General features: G+C 43.6%; 1 protein-coding gene across 1 annotated transcript in view; it reads right to left on the reverse strand.

Moving 5' to 3' along the window:
• LHCGR (luteinizing hormone/choriogonadotropin receptor) overlaps positions 1-15,376 on the reverse strand; it is a 122,204-nt gene that overhangs the window by 49,046 nt on the left and 57,782 nt on the right. Inside the window, 3 exon segments of the mRNA XM_006881014.1 lie at positions 8,468-8,545; positions 8,635-8,709; positions 13,454-13,528. Coding sequence (XP_006881076.1) covers positions 8,468-8,545; positions 8,635-8,709; positions 13,454-13,528 — 228 coding nt within the window.

The raw sequence follows: 15,376 nt of genomic DNA on the forward strand, positions 1-15,376 counted from the left end.
CAACACTCTTGGCACCCCCCAAAATAGAAGCAGGTAATATATTGGAAAAGAGTGTGCCAGATGCAAGGATGACAATGCTTCCCTTCACATACTTACGGCATGTTGCTATTAGAGGGTATTCCTTGGGAAGGCGCATCATGCTTGAAAGAGTGGAAGGTCAGCGAAGGAGAGGAAGACCTTCAACGATACAGATCGACATGGTCACTGCAGCAATGGGCTTGAACACGTCTGAGATATGATGAGGACGGCACAGGACAGAGCAGGGTTCAGATCTCTTGTTCACAGTGTTGCGGTGAATCATACTTGACGGGCACCTAACTACAAGAACGACAACAACAGCTGTTAATGACCTCCATTCTTCTGACTGGAACAGAAGGAAAAGGTTACCTTTCTTATATTCCATCTAGAATTTCTGTGAAATGCAGGTGTTTTGTGGACTTGAACTGCCATCCTTTTCTGTTGGAGTTAGTTACTGCCATGGAGTAGATTCTGACTAACCTTGTAAGACAGCTCGAACTGGCGCTTAGGATATCTAAGGCTGTAAGGCCACAGAAGATGCTTGCTTGTGTTTCTTCTGAGGTACTACTGGCATATGTGAACTGCCAGGGCTGTGCCCTTTGGGGTAGCAGCACAGCTCTCTCTAGGCCATGCCACCTGAGCTTGCTTGTCTGGCTGTCCTGGGGTATCTATATTTATCCATCTGTAGCTATAGATCTGTTTCCTGATATTGTACAGTGTTTTGTTCTGGACTGTTAACTCTTTTCAAGACTAGCCTTGCTGTCTCAATTTGGTGAAGGCTGTGGCTGACTGTATCTTTGATGGTTGCTTCTCATCTCAGCTCTCAGCAGTTGCACATAACAGAACTCACTGCCTTGTTGTGATTAAAGAGTGGCTTCCTTCCTTTGGCGATGCAGCGTGAGTGGGCGGCTGCCTGCTGTCAGGTCTGCACAGCGCTTTCAGTGCCCTTTAGAAACATCTGGAGAGTCACTTCAAATAACTACCCCCTGCCTCCAAACATCATGGTGTCAGAATTAAATGAGGAGGGCTTCTATAGCCTTGAGGATTCTGTCACCGCACAGGAATGGCTTACCCTCCTCTCCTCTATCACAGTAGCTGCACCTCACATGGAAGCATTGTCTATGCCAGCTTTTCAGATGTCAGTAATTGTGAGTCACACAGAGAATGGCACTTTTTTCATTCCAGCTAAGGGTCTGGCTTTAGAAGGTAATCACAGATGCCATTATAGTTCTGAATGCTGTCTTATCATGAACTCCATGTACCCCTGGGGCTCTGACAGTGTTTCTGGGTGTAGATGAGCAATATCAGATGTTCTACCATAGTTCCTCCTTGGATTATGTGGCTGCCTAGTTTTTGGATGATTTTTTTGCAAGAGGCAACTAATTTAGATTTACAGATCCCAAAGAGTGGTCTCACACAGCTGGTGGACCAAGTATATAATTTTAGACAATGTACCCTCCAGTGATAACTATAAGCAAATTTTTGTCAAATGACTACATCAAATCCATCCTAAAGAAGGATGCATTAAATCTGCCATTTCCTTTCTTTTTCCGTTTTTATCTTCAAGATTTTGCTAAAATTGGTTTATATCTAAATAATGCTTGGTAGATGAAGTTGAAAATTCTATAGTAGGTGTGCTGGTAGTAATTGTTTAGGTAAGTCACTCGTGGTCACTAGTTTTGCACATACAGCAGAGCTTGCCACGTGTCCACCGTCTCCAGAATGTCTCTGTGGAAGGAGTTTCTCCTCCCTCCCGGGAGTCCCAAGTTTCCATGGCTGCCTTCACCTCAGCCAAGTTCATATCATCCCATATGACTTTTCCATAAGAATGTGGTAAAAAGGAAGAACAAGCATAATAAATAATGAGGAGGATAATAATGGATCATAGTATATTGAGTGATATTTTAAAAACAATCCACAATCCTTAGTGATACTTTAAAAGTAGACAGAAGAAAAGATGGAATTTTAAAATTACTGTCTTGTAAATTTTCTCTGTGACTCCTCATGTAAGTCATGGTATTTCCAGCCACTTTGTAACTTTGTGAGATTTGAACACCATATAGGGAAGACTGAAGAAGAATTGGTGCCTTTACTGTGATATTTGTAAAGGATGTTGACTGTACCATGGGTAAACAAATGTGTTGTGGAACAAGAACAGCCAGTTGCTAGAGAAGGACCTGATGCTCAGGAAAGTAGAGAGGCAGCGAGCAAGAGAAAGGCTCTCAGTGGGACTGACACAGAGGGTACCACAGGGGGGTTAAGGACAGGGGAGGCTGAGGCTGGGGCAGCACTCTGCAGTCTTTCCTTCTGTTGGACATGAGGTCATGGAATGACTTGTTGGCATCTAACACCAACATCGCCACCACAATGTAATAATAACTTCAAAGATCCGTCGTAATATTGTTATGTACCATTGAGTTGACTACGGCTCATTATGACCCTATGAACAGGGCTCTGATTTTGTCCTATCCTGAGCCAACCTCACCATCTCGGGCACACTTGACCCTATTGACACAGTGTGCCAGTCCATCTCCATCAGGGTCTTCCTCTCCTGCGATGTCCCTTCACCCTTCCAAGCATGATATCCTTCTCCAAAGACTGTCCCCCCTGGCCACATTCCCAAAGTATGTGATATGGAACTTCAAAATCCTAGTCTCCCAGGAGCATCCTGGTTCCACCCTCTCAAGGACAGACCTGTTTGTTCTCTTGGAAGTCAGCAGTGTGTTTGGTACTCTTCTCCAGTACCACAGCTCAAAGACTTAATTCTGTTTTTATCAGTCTTACTCACTGTCCAGCTCTCTGAGGCGTAGCAAGTAATTGAGAAGACTGTGGCCTGCATCAGGTGTACCTGAGTCGTTAGGTAATTCAATAGTGGCAATGCTGGTGATTTGAACCGACCAGCTGTCCTGAGGGAAAGAAGAAGATCACTTGTAGAGATTCACAGCCCTGGAAATGTTGCAAGTCAAGTTCTTCTGTTCTTTGTAGGATCTCTATGAATCACAGTCAACTTGCTGGCAGTGAGTTTATGTAATATTTGTTTTAGGGCACAGTCCATGATCAGCATATGATGCAAGCCCAGGATGAAAGATTAGTTTGTGCAGTGGGAGAGACCCAGCATCCTCATTGTGATCCTCTTGTAGAAAGGATTTTTCCCCCCTTCTGAATCTATTTGTGATGATACAGTCAGATCAATCCAGATAACTGCCTAGGCTTCCTAAAATTCATTGTTACAGTAGGAGATGAAGGACACTTGGCTGGGGAGGAAGGACACTGGGAGGCATGAAGAGATATAAGAGCAAAATACAGTGCATGAATTTTAATTGGATTCCAGATTTTGAAAGTCATTGTTATGTGCTGTTGAGTCGCTTGTGACCCCAATGTACAATAGCCCTACACCCTGCTCTGTCCCTTGTCAGTCTTATTGTCTCTGACACATCCATCCCCATTACCCCAGTGACGGAATCAATCCATCAGGACATTTTTTTTCTTTAATCTGTAGGGACATCTGGATATGAACTGTAGACTGGATGATACAATTGTATCTATGTTGACTCTTGTAGGTTCAGTGATATTACAGTCATATAGTGTGTTGATGTTTCCAGAAGACACATGCTAAGGTATTTAGTAGTGATGTGTCATGTTTTCTATGAACTTCTTTGGTGGTTTAACCAACAGACTGTTATTTGTGCCTGACTCACAGCTGCCCTCCAGGCCATTTTCAGAGGCAGTAAATTGCACAGTAGATATCTCTTCCTTCTTTCTCCTCTGGGGCAGCAGATAGATTTGAATGGCTCACCTTTGGGTTGGCAGTGCAACTCTCAATCCACTAGACCACAACAGTTCCCTCATGGTTTAGAAAAAGGCAAATGTGTTTTATACACACACACACACACACACACACACACACACACACACACACACACACAGAGAGAGAGAATATATATATATATGTATCTATATATAAAGAATAAAGAATAGAGAGAGCGCGTGAATATCTATATAGAGAGCACACGAATATAGACATACAGAGAATGCACAAATACAGAGAGAGCTTAAGCGCAGGAGAGCACCCAGGTGCTCTGGTGGCTTAGTGGCAAGAAGATGAGCTGCAATCCCCAAGGCATGAAGTTCGAGTCCACTAGCAGTCTCATCTTGTGTAATTAACTGCCTCAGAAAACCCACTGGAGGGTCAGCTATTGGGTCGGTTCTGACATAACAACATACACACACAGAAAAAGAAAGAGGTGATAGCAAGCTGTTGACAGTTGGTAAATTTAAGTGAGATATATGGAAATGCTCATTATTTATATTTTTCAGTGGATTAAAAAATTTCAGACTTAAAAAATCTATTTCAAAAGAGGTGAAATATTATACAAAATGGGTGACTCTGGAGGACATTATGCTGAGTGAAATATCTTAGTCATGAAAGGGCAAATACTACATGGTGCCACTGTTGTAAAATGGGACTGACATCAGCTTGGGGGAAACCTAAGAAATGAGAGGATAAATAATGTACACTGTATTGAAACAGATGAAGGAGAGAACTGTTTAAAAGAAATATATGATTAGGTATTATTTTCATTACAAGAGTCCAGAATAAGAGCTGCATAGTAAAGTGGACTGGGGTGGGGGGGATTGTATAACAATGAAAGAATTTTCTTTTTTACTTTTCAATAAGAAAAGCGAAGTAGGGGGTAAGGGAGGGGAGGGAGGAAAATGTGCAACAATGTATGAATAGAAATCCAAAGTCTCTGTAAACTTTCTTTAGAATTTCAATTAAAAAACCCTTCAGACTTAAAAAACTATTTCAAAAGAGGTGCTAAAAATGCCACATTTTCAGAACAGTATACAGCAAACACTGACTTGATTTGTGTTGCTGAATATAGCCTTTGATTGTGGTACAGTGTAGTAGACTGAATTTGTACCCAAAGCCCCAAACCAAATGTGCTGCCCTTGGGTTGATTCTGACGTACGGTGGCCTCCTATGTCATGGGAGAAAGAACTGAAAGTCCCACTGACTGAACAGCGAGGCAGAGGCGTGGTAAGGTGGTCTGACTTGATAAGGCAGCTCAGCTGGCTGGAAACAGAGCCAGGACTGGAACACAGCGTTCCCGCTGCCGTGCCCCACTGCTGTCTGTACGGATAGCTGTCAGTGCAGTCTAGAACACGGTCATCTTTAGCCTGACACCCCTTATCTGAAGGCTCTTGGTGCATCAGTTGCTGTGATATCCTTGCTTTTTGAGAAGATATAAAAATCAAGGTTGTAATTTTTGGGAAGCTGGTATGACCAGTCATTTGAGATACTTTTAAAAGCAATGCATTCAAACCTCAGTTGCTCAGGGGGTATGGTGAAAGGTCGCCTCTTAAGGAGATGTAAGTAAAGCTACTGTGGTTTAAAGGGACATTATGTTATAATGTGTAGCTTCAGCTCTTGTCCCACTGAGCATCTCCAGCAAGTGAAGGGCCTTGTTTTCAGTAAATGAGCTTGTAGTGGGTAATGATTGTGAGGAGGCAGGAAAGTTTCCATAAAAAAGGAAAATCTCAGTTACAAGCAGCTCTGCATTCCACATGTCCGGCTTCCATACAAAGCATAGTCATGTGCCAGCCCTGTAAAGCCCATTATGGTAACGAGTCCATGCATGTGCAGTGATTTTGTAACAGTAGGAGTGCTGCTTTGTGATTTGAATCAAAACATTATTATTTTGTCAGGTATGTTTGAATATATATTTCTTTTCAGTTTTATGCACAAAACGATGTGCAATATATATTACAACGGACGTTAGTTTGGAATTCTGCTTAACTAACTCGTTCATAATCTGAGGACTGCTTATACTACCAAAATAATGAAAAGAGAAGGCTTGCTTGTTTCATAATTTTCTACTAATTACGGAGGGGAACTTGAGAGTTGGGAAACTGAAGGTTTCCTTCTGCAGTGTAATAGCCTTTTCTGAGTGGATTGCTCCCTTGACCCTTCACATATAGAAGGGTCCATGCAGCTGAGAAAACATGCAAGCAAATGACTAATCACGCTCCTTATAGATGATGGCCAAGAGTAAGGCGGGTGTGGTTTGGAAGCTTGGTGCCCTTGTGGGCGTCTAGGAGAGATGGATCTGAAATCATTAACTTCAGAAGTGGGGCAGTTACACCCCACTGGCATGCATAACTGTCCTTAAAATAATAACCAACATAAGTGAATGACCGGTAACAAGGAGGTGATATGTCTTTGTGTGTCTGTATGCTGAAATGAGATATCTGAGAAGACATCTTTGGTTCCTCCTTGAATTTGGTGGGATGTCCTTGTCTTGTGAGTTCAGAGAAACCCTAAAGACTTTCTGGGATTATTCCTTCCTTCATTTTCTTGATTCTCCTCTGCTGGCCTTACTGCTAGCCCACTACCCCTGCTGTTGCATATTAACCTGGGAGAAGAACCACTTAGTTCCGGCACATTTTTAAGATTTTGGTCAGAATCAAAGGAGGTCTTTGATTCTCTGAATAGAGGTGGCTACTCTATGTGATGATTTATTTTTTAATTTCTTTTCTCCTAGTGTTACTTACTTCCAAGCCTTTAAACCTATCTTGCTCACTCTCGAGGGCCTCTGCAATTTTACGTCCATCATTTATTTAAATTTATTTTCTCACCATTAAATGGAATTTTAATTGGGTGAGCTCTACCCAATTCTCTGGTCTCCTTGTTCCTGTGGCCTCTCTGTCCCGTCTCTTGGACCCTTTGCTCCTTTTTTCCTGGTCTGATGGTAGAGGACATGCCTCTTGTACCAGACTCTGTGAGATCACATCTTGGCCTCGGGCACATAACCTCTCTGTTTATGCTTTGGTTTTCCTCATCTGAAAATAGAGTTGAAAGTTTCTGTCTCATAGGGCAATGATGAGGGTTTAAAAAGCACTAAAACCCGTGCAGACATTTAAAACGTGTTATTTCATTATCCCACCACCCACGTGTCATTTTGTTGTACGGTGGTGGCTTGCATGTTGCTGGGGTTCTGGGAGCTACACCACCAGTATATGAAATACCAGCGGGGTCCCCCATGGTGGACCCATTTTGTCATAGTCTGGCAGCTCAGAAACACTTCGCAGACAGCTGAGAGAGCTGTCATGTGTGAGGGAAGTGGCACAGAAAAGGAAGCCTGTAAGAAAGCCTTTCCAGGATATCCTGTCTCCTTCTCAATGTTAAAGAGTTTCAAGTAAAGCCTTTGTTTTGGAGTTCTATTTGGCTGCTGCTTCGTATTCTCTGAACTACAACACTCTGATCAGGGGCCGCACTAGTCAGAGTGACAGAAAGTGACAATTATATGTATTGACTTACACCTAATCATACAAATGCAATGTGCCTTTCATCCCTATTTTTAGAATCTACCGGTATAGGAGGAGCCATGGTAACACAGTGGGTTAAGCATTGGACTGCTGTCTAAGAAAAGACTGATGGATTAAACCAACCAGCTGCTGCTCTTTTTGAGAAGGATGTAGCAGTCCGCTTCTGGAAACATTTACTCGGTGGGGGAATTCTGCTCTGTCCTGGAGGGTCACCGTTGGTCAGAATTGACCGCACAGCATGGGTGTTGCTTATTATTGACACAGAAAGGAGCCCCCTGAGAGGACCCTTCTCTACTGCCTTTCCTCTGTCATTTCCAGGTCCTTTGAGCTCTCTCTCTCTCTCTCTCTCTCCTTTTATTCCCTAAGGATAAGCTCACTTGCTGCCTTGTCACATTTCTGCTGTGGACAGAAAGCAAAGCTGAAAGAGTGGGAGGGATATGGATGTGGGCTGCACACTTGATTGTGGTCATTGGGTTTTCATCTTGAGTCATAAATGGGGACGGTCCTGCCGAAGGCCGGGGCCGAGGAGGGCACTGAGTGTCAGGCAGGTGGACTGTGAAGAGAATCTGACTCTGTCATTGCCATTGAGTCAGAATCAACTCAGAGCGGAGCCTCAGGGGAGTGTCTGGGAGGCTAGAGATCACAGGGTTGCTGGTCTGTCTCCCATGGAGCCACTGTTGGATTAGAATTACAAGAGGAGTGCTGCCTCTGGGTGAATAGCACAACTCCCCATGGATGAGGCCACTAGAACCAGCTTTCAGTTAAACCTTGACATTTAAACTAGGATGGTCATTCCCCAGCTTGCGCCTTCCTGTCCTCTGCTCACTCAACAATTTAATAATAAAACATAGGTGAACATCCAGCTAAAATGTAGATTCTGATTAAGCAGATCTGGGCTGGGAAGGCAAGTTCTCAGCAAGAAGTTGAATCTGAAAGTTGGTTCAGCTGGTTCGAAGCTAGCCCCAATCCACAGTGTCCATGTGATTAACCAGAAACTTCATTTGCTGGTGGTTTGCCATATAAATGGATTTGGTCAGACATAAGCAAGAGCTCGGCCTCAACTGTGAGACCAGCGTGAAAACGTACTCTGTGGCAGTAGATGAGGCTGGGATTTACTTACAGTGTTAGAAGTACATTATGCATCCCTTGAAAAGCATTTCCTGGTATGGTGGTTATGTACAAATTATCACAAATTTCCCTTAAGGAAAAGAAATGAGAAATATTTACTTACCAAAGTTTAGCTGCAAATCGGAAACTGTTAGGCAGAGCAATCAGCCTGGTACTTACAGAATGAAGTAAAAATTGGAGGGGAAGATCTTCGTAACATCTGGAAACGTTTGGATGCCTGTATTACAGATACTCCTGTGTTTGGAGACAGGGTGGTAATGAGGGCATAGGAGTAGGCAAAAGTAATCAACATTAAGGCATAAAAAGAAAGCAGTGTGCCGTGATGTAAATACCATTTCCCACATTAAGCTAGACATGGAATTTGGTTTCATCAGTAACACATTTTAGCAGATGTTGTTGTTGTTATGTGCTGTCGAGTCGCTTGCAACTCATAGCGACCCTATGCACAACAGCCCTAAACTCTGCTCTATCCTGTGCTAATCACACTGTCTCCAACACACCCATCCTGATTATCCCAGTCACTGAATTAATCCACCTCGTAGAGGGCCTTCCCCTCCTGCACGGTCCCTCCACCCTCCCAAGCATGACATCCCTCTCCAAGGACCTGTCCCTCTTACAGCATGTCTAAAGTATGTCAGACGAAGCCCCAGAATCCTTGCCTCCAAGGAGCAGCATGTTTGAACCCTCTCTGGGATGAATCTGTTTGTTTTCTTGGCAGTCCATGGTACACTCAATACTTTTCTCCAGCACCACAGCTTAAAGGCATAAATTCTCCTTCTATCCTCCCTAGTCACTGTCCAGCCCTCTGATGCATAACAAGACCATGGCCTGCATCAGATGCACCTTAGTCTCCAGAGTGACACCATTGCTCTTCACTATTTTGGAGAGGTCCCTAACAGCAGACTTTCCCATTGCAATAAAAAAATTAATTTAGCAGATGAGATCATCATAATTTAAAAGCCCCTAATTCACTGGGAAGGGAGCTCTGTTGGCTTAGTGCTAAGAGGTGTACTGCAGTTCCAAAGGCACCTCGTGTGAATCCACCAGCTGGTCTGTGGGAGAAAAATGGGCATTCTCTTCCTATGTAGTGTCCAGCCTCTGTAAACCAGGTAGATGGTCAGCTATGGACCAGTTAGTTCTGCCTCCGTGGCAATGAGTGAAGGAATGAATCTGATAGAAAGGAGCTCTGGTTGCCGTAATGCATCACATGTTGTACCGCTGACTGAGATATTGGTAGTCTGGAATTCACAGGGCTCTCCACGGGAAAGAGATGGGCAGTCTCCTCCCATAACATATGTGTAGCCATGGAAACCACATGCAGAATTCCTCAAGTTGACTCCACAGCAGTGACTTTGTTTAAGATTCACAACCACAGAAACCCAAGAGAGGAATGTTACGAGTTGGATTTGACTTGACAGCAGTGCGTTTTAATCCTCTGGGAAGGAGTTCTGATGGCATAGTGTGCTGTGTGTTGGACTGCCAACCAAAAGGTCGGTGACTTGAATCTACCAGTCACTCCACAGGAGAAAGATGGGCAGTCTCCTCCCATAAAATATTTACCGCCGTTCATTCATTGTTGCACTTTTCTCCCTGTCCACCCCTTTCCCCCAATTCTCTCCTCTCCTTGAAAAGCAAAAGAATGGAAATAAAAAAATCTCTGTAAATGTTCATTAAAAGAAAAAAAATAATAGAGTACCAAAAAAAATTTATCTCCTTGGAACCCTGTAAAGGGTTGCCTTGAGTCAGAATCAACTCGGTATAGGTGGCTTTGGTTTGAGGGGTTAGTCCTAGGAGAAAATTTTCTCTAAGACTCTTATTTAGAGGCTGAAACCTCTACATTTTAATGTCTGTCTTATTTCTATCTCCAGCCCATCTTTTCCTATTGCATTAATTGCTTTTTCCTTTTGTACTACACTCCATTTCCTTTTGGTAATGAACTTATTCCATTCTTTTTTTTAATTTTTTTTTATTCCATTCTTTTGATTGCTCCAGCAAGTGTTTCCTATACTGGGAAGAGATTTCAACACTTGAGGAAGATTACTGTCTATCTGAGACATTCACATCCATTATTTCTAATAACCTTTTTACCCCCTTGTGACTTAGTAAGCCCTCCCGTGTAACTCTAAAATCATTGAACATTGTCTGGGTGTTGGGAGGTACTAAGGGCTCCTCTACTATTTAACTCCTCAAAAAGATGGGAAGAGAGCTCCAGTGGTAACAGGCTGCACTGCCATCCCAAAGGCATGCGGTTCAAATCCCCTAACTGCTCCACAGAAGATGGGTTTGCAGTTTGCTGCCTCTGAAAACTCCCTGGAGTTGTGAGTTGAAGGAACACAATGATAAAAACAAAGATGAGAGGTCTTGGTAACAGGATCAATTGAAAAAGGTCCTTTAGAAGGGCCTAGGTATCATATTTCCTCCGACTGGCTCTGATTACAACAGAGTGAGGCAAAGGTTCACTTTGGCCTTTTCTGTTTCAGTGCTTCACCCGTTTCTCCAGCAAATCTAATGCATGTTGTAGTGGGGCCCAGGGGAAGTTCCTCCTCCACCTCTTCTTGGTGAACATGCCATTTAACAAAGATCATAATGATACCAAGGGGTCACAGTGGTCAGATTTGGTTGTGGGGGTTTTCTTAGCTTTTTCTTCAGTGGCCGATGGTGCAGTATGCCTGGTGGAATCCCTGCTGGTCTAAAAACCCAGAAGGCCTGGGCCTGGAGATGTTCAGTCCTTGGGGACACCAAGCCCTGCAGCTCTTAAAGGAAGCCTGAGGGTAGGCTGGAGACTGCACGGAAGAGTGAGCAAGAAAGCACTGCCTTCCCCTCTTACCTCTTTAAAATTTTTATGGCGGTAAAGGAATTTTTTAAGTCCTCTGGGAAATCTTAGGGTATTTTATTTATTGGGAGAAAGAGAGAGAGAAGAGGGCATTTGAATTAGGGCCATCTAATTTATTTTTCTGTGTGACTAAGAAATTACTTGATGTGGGAAAAGATCCTTGGAGCTAAATTTACAGATTTTTTCTCATTTCAAGAATTTCTGCATTGCTGCCAATGAATCTCCTGAATTACAGGGGCCACACAGCTTGCCCTGCTACCCGGCGGGCTTGGTAAGATGTAACAGGAACCAGAAAGAATGACTTTGTTTAACACCGGGCCTCCCTCAGGGCAGTGTTTACAACCTTTTGGCACACTGAATACAGAAATGGACAGACACAAGAGAATCTGGACTGCAGTAATTCTCCAGAGTTGGGTCAAACCATTCTTCCCTCTTGTGTTATGTTTGCATCAGCACCTACCTTAGATATCCTGAATGCTTATTGGAGTGGTTTTTTCCCTTCACTTTATTTTAATTTTATACTGATTTGCATATAGAATTCATATACGCTGTGTATCATTCATGGACACTGGATTTCACACATTCCTACGTGTTTCAAATGATCAGTCATGTATATATTGTGTTTTATAAATTAACCACCATTGATCTAGGCCTACTATCACCCCATCTTCTTAGTTCCCCATTGGCTCTTTTGTAAATCCTTTATCCCTCCCTTCTGCTCCCCAGATTTTGCTTTCCAGTGATTTCCTCTGCCTCTCTTTCTTTCCCCTTTTGGACTTTTGTCCATATCTTACTAGTTATATCCTTCTATTCTTACAGATATTATCTTATGCCGTATTATTTGTCCTTATGAGACTGAGTTGGTTCACTCAGCTTCATGTTCTCTAGACCCTCCCATGTTACTCTGTATTTCACATAGTGCTGTATAGTATTCCATTATGTGAATGTACCATAATTTCTCAATTCATTTGTTTATTGATGGACATTTGAGTTGTTTTCATTTTCTTGCTGTTGTAAGTAACACTGAACATAAGCATACACAAATCTCCATTTGTGTCTCAGTTCTATTTTCCTCAGGGTATCTTCCTAACAGTGGAATAGCTGGGTCACATGGAATTCCTATGTTCAGCCTTTGAGGAAATGTCAGGCTGACTTCCAGAGTGGTTGTTCCATTTCACCATCGCACTAGCAGTGTATGAGATATACAATCTCAGGACCTCTCATTTCTGTCTTCAACTTTAAAAACTCACTGCAAAAGAATGACACTTTGGTATTTGTGGCAGAGAAATTCCTCGGAACCACAGAGCTCAGTGACTAGAATACAGTGTTGGTTTTGACTAAAAGTGAATCCACGTGACTGAGTAGAACTGCTCCATCAGGCTTCGTGGTGATTGATCTGTTAGTTTTCTGTAATCTTTATGACAGCAGATCATAAGCTCTTTCTCACACAGGGCCACCAGATGGGTTTGAACCACAAACATTTCCGTTCCCAGCCCAGCACTTAACCATTGTGCCACCAAGGATTATTAGTATATAATGTCAGTTGACACTGAATCGATTCTGACTCAGTGACCTGACAGAACAGAACAGCTTCGTTGGGTTTCCCAGGTTATAAATCTTGATAGAAAGTGACTACCTAATTTTTCATCCATGGAGCATCTGGTGGATTCAAACTGCTGACTTATGGTTAGAAGCTGAGTGCTTCACCAATACAAAACCAGAACTCCTTTATAATAAAAACTCAACTCAGTGCTGTCAAGTTGGAAGTCACTTCTAGCTGACTTTCCAGTGGGTTTCCGAGTCTGTAAGTGGCACAAGAAGAGATTACTCATTGTTCTCCCAAGCAGCTGCTAGGGGTTCACACTACCAGAGAGGTAACATTTTGGGTTAGCAGCACAACACCCTAAAAACTACACCAGCAGAGCTCCTTCAAGACAGAAACTAACTCAAATATAATATTTAAAAAACACTGGCATATAACAAAACCTCAGAAATGCCGATTCAGTTTAAGTCAGAAAACTGAACTCGATGAGGAGAGAATGCTAAGTACATGGTTAAAAATACCCCCCTCAGCCTTTTGTTTGATTTTCATGGAATGCTCCTTCCCCTCCCCAGGTACTTTTAAATAAGAAGAGAATTGCTCACATGTACTTTAGCCGGGGGAGGTTTGTAAATGCTCCAGGTGCAATGAACACAAGGTTCTTGGCGTTCTGAATCATTCTGTAGAGAGAAGAGGAGAGGGGAAAGCAGGCAGCAATATAACAGTGTGTATTGTTTGCACAAGACCATGTTGCCAGAGGATGCAACACAAAGCAACTTCCTGATGTTAGAGAGGCGAGCCGGAGACCCAGAGCATGGGGAATGGATGATGCGAGTGGGTCGGCCGGTGCCAGGAAATTCTGCAGACTGGGTGAAAGCACCAGCCCTGGGAGAAAGCACCAAGTGCTCCCTCCAAGACATCACAGGCTCCTAGCCTGCAGGTCGGGCTGCTCTGAGGAGCCTGCAAACAGGGCGTAATCTGCAACTGTGCTCCTGCGAGGTGAGCCAGTCAGCTAGGCTTTGAGCGGTGGGTTGGAGAAGAGCACTGACTATCCCACAGACTGCCAAAAGAACACGCAGATCATGTCTGGGAGAAAGCGTGGCCAGGGGGCTCCTTAGAGGCAGTGATGACAAAGCTTCCTCGCACTTAGGACATGCTGTCAGAAAGTGCTGGGGAAGGTGGAGGGTCAGAGAAAGAGAGGAAGCTCCTCAATGAGGTGGATTGACACAGTGACTAAACCAGTAGCTTTGAGTGTATCACAGATGCTGAGGATGTCGCAGGACAGGGGTGAGGCTGGGCTTCACATCTGCCGTTCAGAGGGTCTCTGTGAGCAGCAGTTGACTCAGCAGCAACAACATTCCCTTTGGGTTCAATACAATATAACTGGATGCCAGTAATGCCGCTGCCTTTCTTAATCCATTCACCAGTCACCCGAGTGCCCTTGTTCGAGACAGAAGACATAGTATATAGGTGAAGAATAGGATTCTGGAGTTAGTCTTGACCTTGATTACTGACTGTATGAGCATGGCTATGGTGGTGCTTGTCAGTCAAGCTGACTGCGACTCTTGGTGACTCTGTGAACAACAGAACGGAACCTTGTCCTGTCCTGTGTCACCACCACCATCTCTGATGTGTTTCAGGCCTTCGTTACACTGTGCCAGTCCATCTTGTTGAGAGTCTTTCTCTCCTACGTTGACCCGCCACCTTTTCCATGTCTTTTTCCGAAGACTGATCCCTCCTGATAACACTCTCAAAGTGAGCTGACGTTTCCCCACTTTGACCTCCAGGGAGCACCCCGGTTATACTTCCTGCGAGAAAGCTTTGTTTGCTCCCTTGACCATCTGTGGGACATTCAATACTCTCTCCAGCACCCCAATTCAAAGGCATCTCTCCTTTGCTCCTTTGGTCATCTGTATTCATTGTCCAACTTTCAAGTGCATAGGAAGCAATTGAAAAACTGTCTTGAATCAGGCACACCTTAGTCTTTAAAGTGACCCCAGATACATGACTTAAATCTCTCTGCACCTCCGTTTCCTCAGAGGGTGGTCGTGAAGAGGAACTGAATTGAGTCTGAGTCTCTCTAAGGCCTCAGTCAACACAGAGGCCTTCATCAATGTAGCTGATAAAGCCGGGAGACGGGATTGCCACACATTTGAGAAACAGTCCAGGTGGACACGGACCTAGCTTTTATGACTTTAAGTCTAGAGAACAGGGTCGTAAACTGTAGTTACTCACCATGCAGGCTCAATTCTGCCTTTTATTTAAGTCCTTTAGTCTCTCCAGATGTAACATTTTGTTACCATAATTTTTACAACGGCCGAGTCAAGCAACAAGAACCGTAGAGGACATTGTGCAGGTGAGATGGGAGGCAGCTCTGCTGGTTGAGAGCCTTTGGGGTTTGACCTCAGATTCCTTCATACCTTAATTTGTTTATGAATATCAGGAGTTTACAAATGTCATCGGAGCTGAGGATACAGCTGTGAACAGAACAGAAGCCTGCATGGAGCCTACTACATCCTAGTCTCAGA

The sequence above is a fragment of the Elephantulus edwardii genome, unplaced genomic scaffold (assembly GCF_000299155.1).
Source record: "Elephantulus edwardii isolate Elephantulus edwardi_28Jun2011 unplaced genomic scaffold, EleEdw1.0 scaffold00011, whole genome shotgun sequence".
Taxonomy (NCBI): domain Eukaryota; kingdom Metazoa; phylum Chordata; class Mammalia; order Macroscelidea; family Macroscelididae; genus Elephantulus; species Elephantulus edwardii.